The sequence below is a fragment of the Nanorana parkeri genome, unplaced genomic scaffold (assembly GCF_000935625.1).
Source record: "Nanorana parkeri isolate BGI_ZX_2015 unplaced genomic scaffold, ASM93562v1 scaffold9, whole genome shotgun sequence".
NCBI classification, from domain to species: domain Eukaryota; kingdom Metazoa; phylum Chordata; class Amphibia; order Anura; family Dicroglossidae; genus Nanorana; species Nanorana parkeri.
In genome coordinates this window covers 4,531,696-4,544,794 of record NW_017306277.1, presented here as the reverse complement: position 1 = coordinate 4,544,794, position 13,099 = coordinate 4,531,696, and the positions used below count along the sequence as shown (strand labels likewise).

General features: G+C 46.0%; 1 protein-coding gene across 1 annotated transcript in view; it reads right to left on the bottom strand.

The window, feature by feature from the left end:
• Positions 1-10,947, bottom strand: part of LOC108785484 (monocarboxylate transporter 2-like) — a 42,414-nt gene extending 31,467 nt beyond the window's left edge. The window contains exons 1-2 of the mRNA XM_018554568.1: positions 10,875-10,947; positions 848-1,093 (exon numbers count right to left, since the gene is read on the bottom strand). Coding sequence (XP_018410070.1) covers positions 848-1,064 — 217 coding nt within the window. The 5' untranslated portion in view covers positions 1,065-1,093; positions 10,875-10,947. The remainder of the gene's footprint in view (positions 1-847; positions 1,094-10,874) is intronic.
• Between the last annotated feature and the right edge of the window lie 2,152 nt (positions 10,948-13,099).

The window sequence follows — 13,099 nt, the reverse complement described above, 5'->3', positions numbered from 1 at the left end:
CATTGGAGCCTGTGTAACGTTGCAACCGTGATCAGTGGATCATGGGTGTAATGTACAGGCTCCAGCATACTGCTCCCCTGGCCCCAGTTCTGTCCCGAGGTATGGACCTTACATTATAAGACCAGAGGAAGTAATCAATGGACTACAATTGGGGTGACATCAACGCACCTGAACTCCCCTGAGAGCCAAGAGTCTCTCTGCCGCAGTGGCAGATGGGATTTGTACTTTTTTCATTCACAGATCCTCTTCAAAAATACACAAGAGCCTGTGGAGAGAAGCACCCTGAAATTCAGGTGAGAGGTGGTGGCAGGTTGGGGGGGGGATTGCGCAATTTTACCATGTTACAAACTAAATATGGGTGTAATATGGAACATGGTATTAAAGGTGCAATTAGTCTTTAAGGTGGACATACTTGTGCCAATTTGATACAGTGATCAAGCTTTAATTTCCATTTTTGTTAAATCATGAAGCAATCAAAAACATAAGATGGTGCCTTTTCCGAAGAAGATGGGATCGAAATCACCTCAACTGAACCTAATGGAAAAATACAACCACTGTTAAGGAAATTGACATTGTGTTTTTTTGTTTTTGGATTCGACCTTTCAACAAATTGTTTTGAAGCTGTCAATTTATTGTAAGGAGATTCAACCCACCAGTGCCCACCCAAAGCTGAAATACTGTATCAGCTGTGGGTGAAGTTGACCTTGAAATAACATTTCTAGGAAAGAAAAAAACAAAATGGATTTGTAGCACAGGCATGGATATCTGCAAGAGAACTGTACAAGTCAATGGAGTCTATCAATGTGCTGCAGACTGTCATTGGGGTTTCTGTTTGAAGTGTACTTACCTCCAGCGTACATGCAGGCTAGCAGCAGAGAGGAAATCCAGGCTATTTCACTCTTTGAGGCCCCAAAGTACTCTTGGATTTCCTTGTAGAACACAGTGACGGCTTTAGCGAAGGCGTAGGAAAACCCCATGGATATGAAGGCCCCCAAAACGACCACCCATCCCCAGCCTCCGTCTGGTGGGGTGTAACCCAAGTCTGTTCCTACTGCTGGAGCCATTCTTTTATCAGGGCAGACCTCTCATAGACCTAGGATATAATAAGAAGAGTTTGTAAGTGCACAGTCCAAACAGTCTCCATGTAAGCATATAAAGTAAATGGTGAGCGAAAAGGCTTGATTCCAATTTTGGTGTCCCAAGTGTGGTGTCAAGGTTATCATAAAACACCCAAAGTTCAACCAGAACCCCAGGATCAAGCATACTCATAGTTCCTCCAAAGCACAAAGCACACGCAAGCCCGCCCCGCTGAGGGACGGGCAAGAAGTTGAACTCTCAACTTCTCAGTTACAACACATGATTACTCTGTACATGGCCTCATTAAACAATCCTAAAAAGAAGGCGCGCCTGTTATAATATACATCAATTTCTACTTTTTCATTCTTCGCTACTAAATATTGCCGCAGGTCAATAATAAGGCGGAACTAAAAAAATAAACCATTCAACTTGAGCGAGTTCAACCAACTCTGATTAGGAATCTCAGTAGCAAGCAAGATTTTTTCTTCTTCAAAGTAGATTTAAATTTAATCAGTAAAAGCTCAAAAGCTTCGACATCCAACAATCTCCAAAGTCAATCATATGATCAGTTATACCAGCTGTAGGCTCGGCGAAGCTTTAATGAATCAGCCCCATAGTGTTAACAGGCCCCCAGTCTTCAAAAATCTGCAGCTACATTAAAATATTTAAAAGAGAACTATGGGGTAACCTTTTTATCCCATAGTTCTCTTTAGGGTCATGGGAAGACATATACTAACATCCTCCCATGACCCAAAGCTCAGTATATAGTGAGTGATATAGATAGATAGATATACTGAGAGCGCCGCAGCCGGGACGGATCCCGACAATACTGTCTGGATCCACCTAGCTGCGTGAGTGACAGCTGGCTCTGCCTATCTAGAGGCAGATCTAGCTGTGCCCGCCCCCTTACCATTCCATTCCTCCACTCAACAATGGAGGATCGGAGAGGGGGAATCCCTGCAGGGAGCGGTGACTGACAGTCACCGTTCTCTGCAGGGAGATGATCGGGAAGTGCGCGGATCGGCAGCATGTTTCTGCTCACTTCCCGATCGATAGAGCCGACCTGTGACAGCTTCTTTGTCACACGTCGGCTCTAACTATGAGGATGAGTGGAAATCAGTCACCTCATAGTTCTCCTTTAATGATCCTGCCATGAAGGTCATCGTTCAGGCACTTTTTATTACAGGGTGACAACTGGGTCCCAATTGCTTGCTTGCATTGTCACCCGAGCAGATGAGATATGTCGCGGGCACACCAGAATGAAGCTGCACATCATGTCACATAGAAAGCAACATTTTGGGGCTACTGTGGGCCCCTTTATCAAGCTATTTATGGCATCATAATAAGCCTGATGAAGGAGCCTGTAGTGGCCCTAAAACATTGCTTTCTTTGTGACATGATGTGCAGCTTCATTCTGGTGTGCCCGTGACATATCCCATTTGTTTGGATTTAAGCGGTGCCATTCACAGCCACTTCAGCACCCATTTCCAAGGGGCAGACTGGTAAGGAGTGCGGCTGGGTACACATAGTGTTGTCACCCTGTCACGTGCCTCCCTGGTGGGATTACAAGCTGTGTTGATGCACATTGCCCAGGCATTGTTCACTGCTGACACTATCAGGAAGCCTATCCAGAGTAATAATATGTAGTTGACAATGGAGCGACTGCATGTACACAGGAAGTGGCTGAAAGAGACTGGAGGAGATCGGTAGCACTGAGATACAAAAAAAGGTGAACAATGGTAAAAACAGTATTTTGTAAAAACAAAAAAAGGCAATTGTAAGGCCCCATGTGGCATTCACTTTCACACGGGCGGTGTTTGTACCAATCAGCAGGGGATATATGGACAGATCTGCTGCTGACCTTGTGACCTCTATGTCCATTCAGTTTGGAGGAAAAATCAGAATTACTGGGCCCATGTTAGGTCTGTGGGCAGTTGGATGTCAGCGGACATGCGTCCATTTTCATCCAATTACCACGATCATGATCAGGTCCACCAAATGGAACTCCATATTTTCTTTTTTTTTGGACTCGGAGGTAATCGGATGTAAACAGATATGCTGGCCCGTAGACTAACATTGCACTTCCGATAAGGTCCACCTGGAAAACTGACGGACGGTGGGTGGGCCCGCCGGCTCCATCTGGTTCAACAATTTTTCAACTTTTGTCAAAGGAGCCAGATGGCAAATTATTGACCGAATCATGACTGCGTCCAATCAGGTGGAGGCACTATTCGGATATTCAGCAGCCGCGGGAGCAATGGCTGCTCGTTACAATCTCCGGCGGTGGGGATTCCTCCATTCATGTTGTTTACCATGCATCCTCCCATTCAGCACTACACCAGCAGAATTTCAACTTCTGTTGGATTTTCGAATAATTCATGGGGTCAAGTGGAGGATCAGATGTGACCGCAGTCAATGGATCCTTTCCATTGAAGGAGCCATGAAATGTTTTTTTGAATGAACGAAATTCTAACCATGAATGTGGTTTTTGTTCAGGAAACTCCATTCAATTTCCAAAATTGAATGTTAAATCAAACGAAATTTGGAACGACATTGGTCAAGTCGCTGATGACTATACCAAACGTTCTGCTGAGATTTTTCGGATGAACGTTCATATGAAGGTCCACCAGTGTATGACCAACTGTGGACACATAAACTGCAGCGGAGTGCATTGGAGGCGGAACGGCTCCAAATGACCCCAGAGATAAGGAATCAGCAGGATAAGACAAGACCCGGAAGTCCTCAGCTGGCCGGTGGTCATGTCTTGTGTATTAAACAAATACGAGTTTTAGTCCTTTTTCTTGCTAAAAGTGGAAATCCTCTTAAAGTCTGCGATGTTTACTTTGTGATTATGTAAAATCTTGATGTTTGCACTATGACCGAGTTTATAAACCGGCAACTGTTTACTGCCATGGAGAGCGATATTCCTGCCTCTGACTTTGTTTCATTAGGTCAGCAGAAATGCTCGCAGCCTGTGGATCTCACCCTTGCTGCTGCCAGACCCGCCCGCCCGCATCCACGCTCCATATGCCGCACCTCCTCCCTGCCTCACCCTTGCTGCTGCCAGACCTGCCAGCCCGCATCCACACGCCATACCTCCTCCCCACATCCACGATCGGCGCAGGGACATGGAGAGAAGAAGAAGTAAGGAGGAGCAGGCGTGAGGGGATGACAGCCGTCGACAGACAGGCCCGATCTCAGAATCAAGTTTCTGATAGACTGCTCAGGTAAGCCTGCACTTTCCCACACATGGTGCTCTATAATGTATTGCTGGGATTTGTTGTGTTTCTCTATAGCTGGTGATATTCGGCATTGCGCTGTATAGGGGACTACAAATCCCAGCAATAGTACATTATAGCTGGCGGTATTCTGCATTGCGCTGTATAGAGGACTACAAATCCCACTATCCCAGCAATACATTATACACTGTATGTATAATGTACTATTGCTGGGATTTGTTGTGTTTCTCTATAGCTGGTGATATTCGGCATTGCGCTGTATAGGGGACTACAAATCCCAGCAATAATACATTATACAGCGCAATGCAGAATACCGCCAGCTATAATGTACTATTGCTGGGATTTGTAGTCCTCTATAGCTGATGCTATTCTGCATTGCTGTATAATGTTATTGCTGGGAATTGTAGTTCTCTATAGCTGTTGGTAGTTATTATTGCTGGGATTTATAGTCCGCTATAGCTGATGGTATTCTGCATTGCTGTATAATGTATTGCTTGGAATTGTAGTTCTCTATAGCCAATGCCATTCTGCAACGCTGTACAATGTATTTCTGAGTTAGTGGCAGAACTACCAGGGCAGTCATGCACGCGCAAAGCCCTGACGAGGCATCCCTCCACTACCAGTGTGCTTTAATTTCCTAAACCGATAAATACATTCACACTACTGTTACATGGATGGCAAAAGTGTCAGACAGGGGCGGGGAGAAGGCGGGGGAAGAGGCAGAGCGGGAGGGGGGCCAAGTTGCTGCACCATGGGCCTCTGGGTTGTACTTGCCCCCTGGGCTAAAAGTTGCCAGTCAGCCCCTGGTCATAATAATCTGGCCACTCAGTGTATATCTTCTGTATTCTGGACCAAAATGAGCAGTTAACCCTTGCAGTGCAGGAGTAGCCTCACTGCAAGAGTTACATTTGTGTACTAGCTGGAGGTCCTCCTTAAGGCCAATTCATTTACAATGGCCTGCTGATACGGTATAAACAAGCAACGGTATAAAACTTGGATGTTCATCTTTTTTTAAAGGCGGCACCACCCAACCATCCCCACCCCCCCACGTGCATTTGGGGTGCTGCAGTGCAGGTATGTCAGCACCCACTGCACTATGCTTCAGGGCCTATATAAATGAATGCCAACACACCATACCGAGCACCGCACGTTATGGTAAATTGCGGGGACACATGGCGAAAAGTGCATTTTTCTGCGACGCACAAGTGAGGAGGCCAAAACATTATTTGGATACATGTTTTTATTTTATATTGTACTTTTCCACTCCGCTTTACAGAGCGCCTCGTATCTGCCTTTGCCTGTAAAGCAATTTAATGTCTTTATAAAAGTCAGAGCCAACTAGGAGAGAAGCCAATGAACCTACTATAGCGTGCAAGGGCAACTACATAGTACAAAGGCCGGCCTGATGTCATACACACGGAATGGAGAGTTTAGGGAGCTCCCTATATTACAGGGCTCTGGTAAATCTGAAGGAGATTGTACAATCAGGTTGTAGAGTGCATGGCCAGCTTTACAAGGGACAAGTACCAGCCACTACTGGCCCATTCACACTTGTTCCATTATTCAGCAGTAAAATCCCCAGTTCAAATCTTGGTTCAACCAGGACACAGTCTGCATGGAGTTTGTATGTTCTCCCTGTGCTTGCATCAGTTTCCTCCCTTAAGCTGGCCATACACCTATAGATTATCTGCAGACTTTCTATGGTCAGATGGAAAAAGATAGCGATGCACCGTGTAAAGACGCGGTGCCCGGCTTTCTGATTGGTCGGGAAGCCGGCTTCATGCTCCCTCGTCACCGGCTTCCCGGCCAATCGCGTTGCGTCATTACACAGGGTCCCGGCTTCCTGATTGGCCAGAAAGCCATGCTTTCTCGTCACCTAGTGATGAGAAGCATGAAGACAGCTTCACTGCTAATCGGGAAGCCAGATGGTGAGTCATTACAAACCGCCTGGCTCCCTGAATGGGACTTCTGGTACTCTGGTACTCAGTATTCGGTATCGGCCAGTACCGGAAAAAAAAAAATCAGAACCCGTACTCTGTACCGAAATACTGATACCGGTGCATCCCTAGAAAAAGTGCAGCAGATTCCTCCAGCTACACTAATCTGTGTAGATGGAGGAGTCTCCCGTTGGGCTAGGGTTGCCACCTTTTCTTCAAGCAAAACCCGAACACTCTAGCGACGCACGGACATTTTTTTGGGAGAATGAGTCGTGGCTTATTCATATGTAAATAGCGCCGCCCATTTATATGTAAATATCACAGTGGAGACTGTTTTCAGTGGGGGGCCAGTAGCCCCTATCTTAATTTTGGTTGCCCCTGTCTGCCTGACATCTGGTGTCTGGGTTTCAGCTGCCATGAAACCCGGACACAGCATTCAAAACCCGGGCTGTCCGGGTGAGTCCTGGACAGCTGGCAACCATACGTTGGGCCAAGCTTCAGTATCTTACTTGTCGGCCCCGCTGGCTATCAAAATACCGGGTGAACGTACCCTCCTTTCTATGCTGGCATTCATCACGAAGATGGCCGCCGGCAGGCGTCAATCAGATGGTCGCGCATGCAGTATGACATCATCGTGCAGGCGCGAGGTGACGTCACGCGCGCACACGAGGTGAAGACATGGCGGGGTGCCGCCCGGTCTGGAGACCGGGTGTCACCCAGCCTCAGGTCGCCCCTGACTAAGCCACGGCTCTTTCTTCCCAAAAAATGTCGGCATGTTGCTAGAGTGTTCGGGTTTCACTTGAAGAAAAGGCATCAACCCTTAATCCGGCCCTCCAGCTGTTGTGGAACTACAAGTCCCATGAGGCAGTGCAAGACTGACAGTTACAGGCATGACTCCCAGAGACAGAGGCGGTGGGGATTCCTCCATTCCTGCTGTTTAGCATGCATGGGGGACTCTAATGATTTCTCCCATTCAGCACTACACCAGCAGAATTTCATGTAAAAAAATATTATTCGGTTGGATTTTCGGGTCAAATTGAGGATCAGTTGTGACCGCAGTCAATGGATCCTTTCTATTGAAGGAGCAATGAGAATTTTTTGAACGAACGAAATTCTCAGTTTTTGTGCAGGAAACTGCATCCGCTCCGGGTGACACCACACCTGGGGATTCCCCTGCACGGGGGTCCCTAGTGGTGGAAATACGCCAAATGTACAATATACAGGCTCAGCTGACTGTGTTCACAAGCCCTTAAAGTGGTATTTCACATATCATTGTGCACTGCGTTAAAGAGGAACTCCAGGAAAAGAAAAAAATGAACTCTGTTCGTTTCAGTCTAGGGCAGCGGTGGGCAACTTCAGCCCTCCAGCTGTTGCGGACCTACAAGTCCCATGAGGCATTGCAAGACTGACAGTTACAGGCATGACTCCCAGAGGCATGTTGGGATTTGTAGCCGGAGTTGCCCACCCCCTGAGATAGTAGATCTAAAGGAGATTGTACAATCAGATCGTGGTGTGTGGTGTATGATTGCTGTAAATTGGCACTGGAATGTTATGTGTGCGCGTGACATAAGGGTTATATTGTAAACTCCTTGAGGGCAGGGAGGGGTGTGAATGAATAGTATGTGAAGCGCTGCGTACATTGAATGTGGTATATAAATACCTGTAATAAACAAATCAATAAACTCCATTCATTCCTATGCAGCCAGTGTACATTGTATGTGTTCCCTGTTTTTAAAAAGTAGCATTTTCGCACATCGAGCTGCAATGCAAGCTGCAATTCTGAATGTTCATTAGACATGTGCCATTCGTTTCGTTACGAATCGAAATTCGTACGAATTTCCTGAAATTCATTAATTCGGAAGCATCCGGTAATCTGTTAGCGGTAAACTAAACGAATCGCACCTGGTTTACTATTTACTATGCTTCCGAATGTATCCGAAATACGAAATTCCGTTGACGAATTTCGGATCCGAATTTCGTTGAAACGGGGACTAATATTGCCCCTGTGACTGAGGTTGAACAACATGACAAGATTTTGATTTTTTTTTTTTTTTTACAAAATACGAAATTCTGTTGACGAATTTCAGATCTGAATTCCGTTACAACGGAAACGTGACTGTTTGGTTGACCAATCAGAGTTTTTTTTCTGCTGCTGAGGGTTGCATTACAGGCACGAAATTCCGTTAACTTTAACGGAATTTCGTATTTCGTGCCTGTAATGCAACCCGCAGCAGAAGAAAACCTCTGATTGGTCAACAAGTTACGTTTCCGTGACGAAACTAATGAAAATTCGTATTTCGTACGAATCCGAATTGAGTTTCGGACACGAATTACGATAACGGATATTCCGAAACAAAACAATTTTTTTGACGGTGCACAACTCTAATGTTCATCCCTTTCTTTACATGACCGAAAACCCCCGCAAAGGCATTAATCTAAATTGCGCATTTTTGCATGAGCATACGTGTAAAAGGTCCCTTAACCGCCATTCTAAACGAATCTATTTACTAGACATGTGCACCGGCAAAAAAAATGTTTCGTTTTGATTCGGATTTTGCGTTATTTCATTTTTCGGGATTCGGGTCCTAAAGTCAATTCGTTTTTGGGATTCGTATTCGGATTAAATTTGTTAGCGGTAATCTGTACGAACTTCTGTTACGTTTTCGTTTCGTTCGTTGCAACAAAGTGACATTTGATGGGGGATTTTTTTTCTCAAATGTCACTTTGCTGCAACGAAATTTCGTCCAACAAACGAAATTACGTACAGATTACCGCTAACTAATTTCTGAATCGGAAATTCTGATCCGTTTGCATTCGTTATATCTGTCATTCGGAATTCAAATACATCCGAATCTCCGAATTTCTGAAATTTCGTCCAAATTTCGATTCCAAACTAAACGAATCGCACAGGTCTACTATTTACCATCTATTCCAACAGGGTGAAAGACATCCGTTAACGGTACGGAAAGAACTACAAACTTGAATAAAAGGCGCTGCCACAAGGTGAGCGCACATTGGTGTTTAAATCGTGACCATACTATCCATATTATGCTTCTCTCTGGCCATTCACACCGCACAGTTTTTTATGTGGTCCGGTCGTGTGTAGAGCGTATTTGGAATTTTACACGTGTTTCCATTTCTCCTTATCGAATTGAGTTGGAAACTGCACTAAGCCCCCAATTCACACCTCAATGCTCAGCATAAATGATAATCCCATCATGCGCATTAAGCGCTGGGTCACTTGTACCTCAAGAAAGCACATTAGTTTTTTGGGGGCAGAGTCGCATTGTTGGCCTCACAGACTTCAATGGGAGTATTTGAAAGACATGCCAAATGAGTGTTTTATGATTGCATCTCCTCCTCCTACTAACTTCGAAAGTAGAAAGATTGCAACATGTGGTGACCCTTATCAAAACTGACAATGTGTATTCCCATATGTGGATACTATAGAAGGGTCAGTGTAGGTGATAATTTTTTATTTCTTTAGAAGGGTCAGTGTAGGTGATCAGTTTTTGGAGCTATAGAAGGGTCAGTGTAGGTGATCAGTTTTTCGTTCTATAGAAGGGTCGTGCAGGTGATCAGTTTTTGGAGCTATAGAAGGGTCAGTGTAGGTGAAATGTTTTTGGTTCTATAGAAGGGTCAGTGTAGGTGATCAGTTTTTGGTTCTATAGAAGGATTGTGCAGGTGATCAGTTTTTGGTTGTATAGAAGGGTCAGTGTAGGTGATAGGTTTTTGCTTCTATAGAAGGGTCAGTGTAGGTGATCAGTTTTTATTTCTATAGAAGGGTCAGTGTAGGTGATACGTTTTTGGTGCTATAGAAGGGTCAGTGTAGGTGATCAGTTTTTGATTGTATAGAAGGGTCAGTGTAGGTGATAAGTTTTTGATTGTATAGAAGGGTCAGTGCAGGTGATCAGTTTTTGGTTCTATAGAAGGGTCAGTGCAGGTGATCAGTTTTTGGTTGTATAGAAGGGTCAGTGCAGGTGATCAGTTTTTGGTTGTATAGAAGGGTCAGTGCAGGTGATCAGTTTTTGGTTGTATAGAAGGGCCAGTGTAGGTGATCAGTTTTTGGTTGTATAGAAGGGTCAGTGCAGGTGATCAGTTTTTGATTGTATAGAAGGGTCAGTGCAGGTGATCAGTTTTTGGTTGTATAGAAGGGTCAGTGCAGGTGATAAGTTTTTGGTTCTATAGAAGGGTCAGTGTAGGTGATCAGTTTTTGGTTGTATAGAAGGGCCAGTGCAGGTGATCAGTTTTTGGTTGTATAGAAGGGTCATTGCAGGTGATCAGTTTTTGGTTGTATAGAAGGGCCAGTGTAGGTGATCAGTTTTTGGTTGTATAGAAGGGTCAGTGCAGGTGATCAGTTTTTGATTGTATAGAAGGGTCATTGCAGGTGATCAGTCTTTGGTTGTATAGAAGGGCCAGTGTAGGTGATCAGTTTTTGTTGCAGTAGATGTCCCATAGCCTGGGTACCCCCGAGCACCCTGTCCGGTCCCCCCCGAGCACCTTGTCCGGTCGCCCCCGAGCATCCTATCCGGTCCCCCTCCCATATGCACTTAGTGCTGTGCTCCCCCCGGGAGAACAAACTTTGACTGAGCAGAAAGTTCCCCTGATTTGGCTCACTCACCCTCTCCTGGATGACGTGGTGCTCCAGCTGTCACAGAGAAGGACTGAGAATGAGGAACCCGGGCCAGCAGAGAATACTTTTGAACAAAGCTCTGATCTGGCAGGGGAGGGGAGAGGGCAGGATGGGGGGCGGAGTCTGGGACAGTCACACCATAATGAGTACAGTCTGGGTCCCAAAGCCTCTCTCTGCACACCTAGGGGCCCGGACAACAGATAGAAATGGGGCCAGAGCCATGTGAGGCTGTTCTCTGAATCAATGAAGACACATGGGAAGAGGAGCCATTTATACTGTGTGTGTGGGGGGGGGGACTTTGCATCACTCTGCTGCTGCAGAACCTCTTGGATTGCGGAGCCTGGCTGCAGTCCGACTTTCCTGTGAAGCCTCCAAGACTATCGCATGGAATGAAAATTGTGCACGTGACCCTCAGGCTGGGTACACAGGGAAAGATTTTTGATTGGCTGCAAGCACCGTTTGCCTCACCATTTCCCAGCATGATCTAATGAACAACTTTTGTCGAGAAGATAGGGCCACCCATGGATGGAATTTCGGCCAATTCCTGCTCAATCGGGCACAATTCAATCTGTGTGTACCCAGAATGGAGGGAGTGTTATCACTTAAGTCTAAAGCTGACCATACACTGTACAATCTGATTGTACAATCTCCTTTAGATCTACCATCCAAGTGTCTGCTCTGAAACAAACTGAACAGATTGCTTGTTTGTCCTTGTATTACATAGTATTGGTAAGCTCGCCACGCATGCTGCAATTTGATTGTACAATCTCCTTTACATCTACTGAGGCCCCTTTCACGCTGGCCGGCGGTACAATTGGGTCCACCTGTCAGTTTTTCAGGCAGACTCGATTGGATACCCAATGCTAGTCTATGGGCAGCCAGGTGTAAATGGACGGGCGTCCGTTTAGATCCAGCAACCTCCGCCCCCGTCCAGGTCCGGAAAAAGTAACAGATCAGAGTTCTGTGTCGATGATGTCGGATCGGACAGATGTCCAGTTGCATCTGATTCCGGCATGGGGTCCCTTCCTGTGTGAAAGGGGCCTCACAATGATGTAGTGCGAGGGCCTGCCTGACTGGATACAGACTGATTGGATAGTTTAGACAGGTCCTCATATTACATAGTTTTGGCAAACTGAAAGTGGATTGTAGAGAGATTGTGTGGTCAGATTGTAACGCGTGCGGTCACTACAAGAGATTGTACAATAAGACTGCTTAAGGCTGGCCATACACTACACAATCTGATTGTACAATCTGTCTACAGTCTCTTACCAAAAGTATGTAATATGAGGACAAACCTCAACAATTATTATTGGTATGTATATAGCGCTTACAATTCTACACATTCACATCAGTCCCTGCCCTCAAGTAGCCTACAATCGAAGGTCAGTGGCGTCACAAGCGGGGGTGCGGGGGTGACCCCTCTAATGGTGTGACCTGGGTGACACCATTAGAGGGGTGACACCAAAATGTCTGACAGTCATTTTGGTGTCACCCCCTCTGAAAAGTCTATGACCGAGTGCCCGACAGTTTCGGGAGAGAGAAGGGGACCCGGCGGCATACCTTATCCCGCCGGGTGACTGTCCCCTCCTCTCTCTGCCGGCGTCCATCACCAAGATGGCCGCCAGCAGGTATCAATAAGATCGCCGCACATGTCATCGCACACGAGCGCGGTGACGTCACGACGGGGTGTCACCCGTTAACCGCTCCAGGTGACACCCTGTCTAAGGTCCCTATCTCACATGCACATGTACGAGGGACAATTTAGACAGGAGCCAATTAACCTTCCTTCCAGCATGTCTTTGGAGTGTGTGAGGAAACCTACACAAGCACAGGGAGAACATGCACACTCCATGCAGATAGTGACCTGGTCGGGATTTGAACCGGGGACCCTTGCTGCAACGCAAAAAGTGCTGCCCCCAATGAATTACATCCAATAGTATCCACTTGATGGGACCCTTGTACTATAGTGTATGATAGATCTAAATGAGATTGTACAATCAGATTGTATGTAGTGCACGGTCAGCTCTGGTCAATCTTTATACTACGGCTGCCTCTCCTTTAAGTCTGATCTATAGAACAACTTCCCGGTGTGTCTACATTGTTCTCGTTATACGGCTGCAGAAAGTGGAAGTTAAAGCAATCAGTTGGTTAAAGAGTGACAGCTCGCTGTGTTCCTGCCGCCCGGCCGGCCGCTGCTACTGTTCAAACATCTG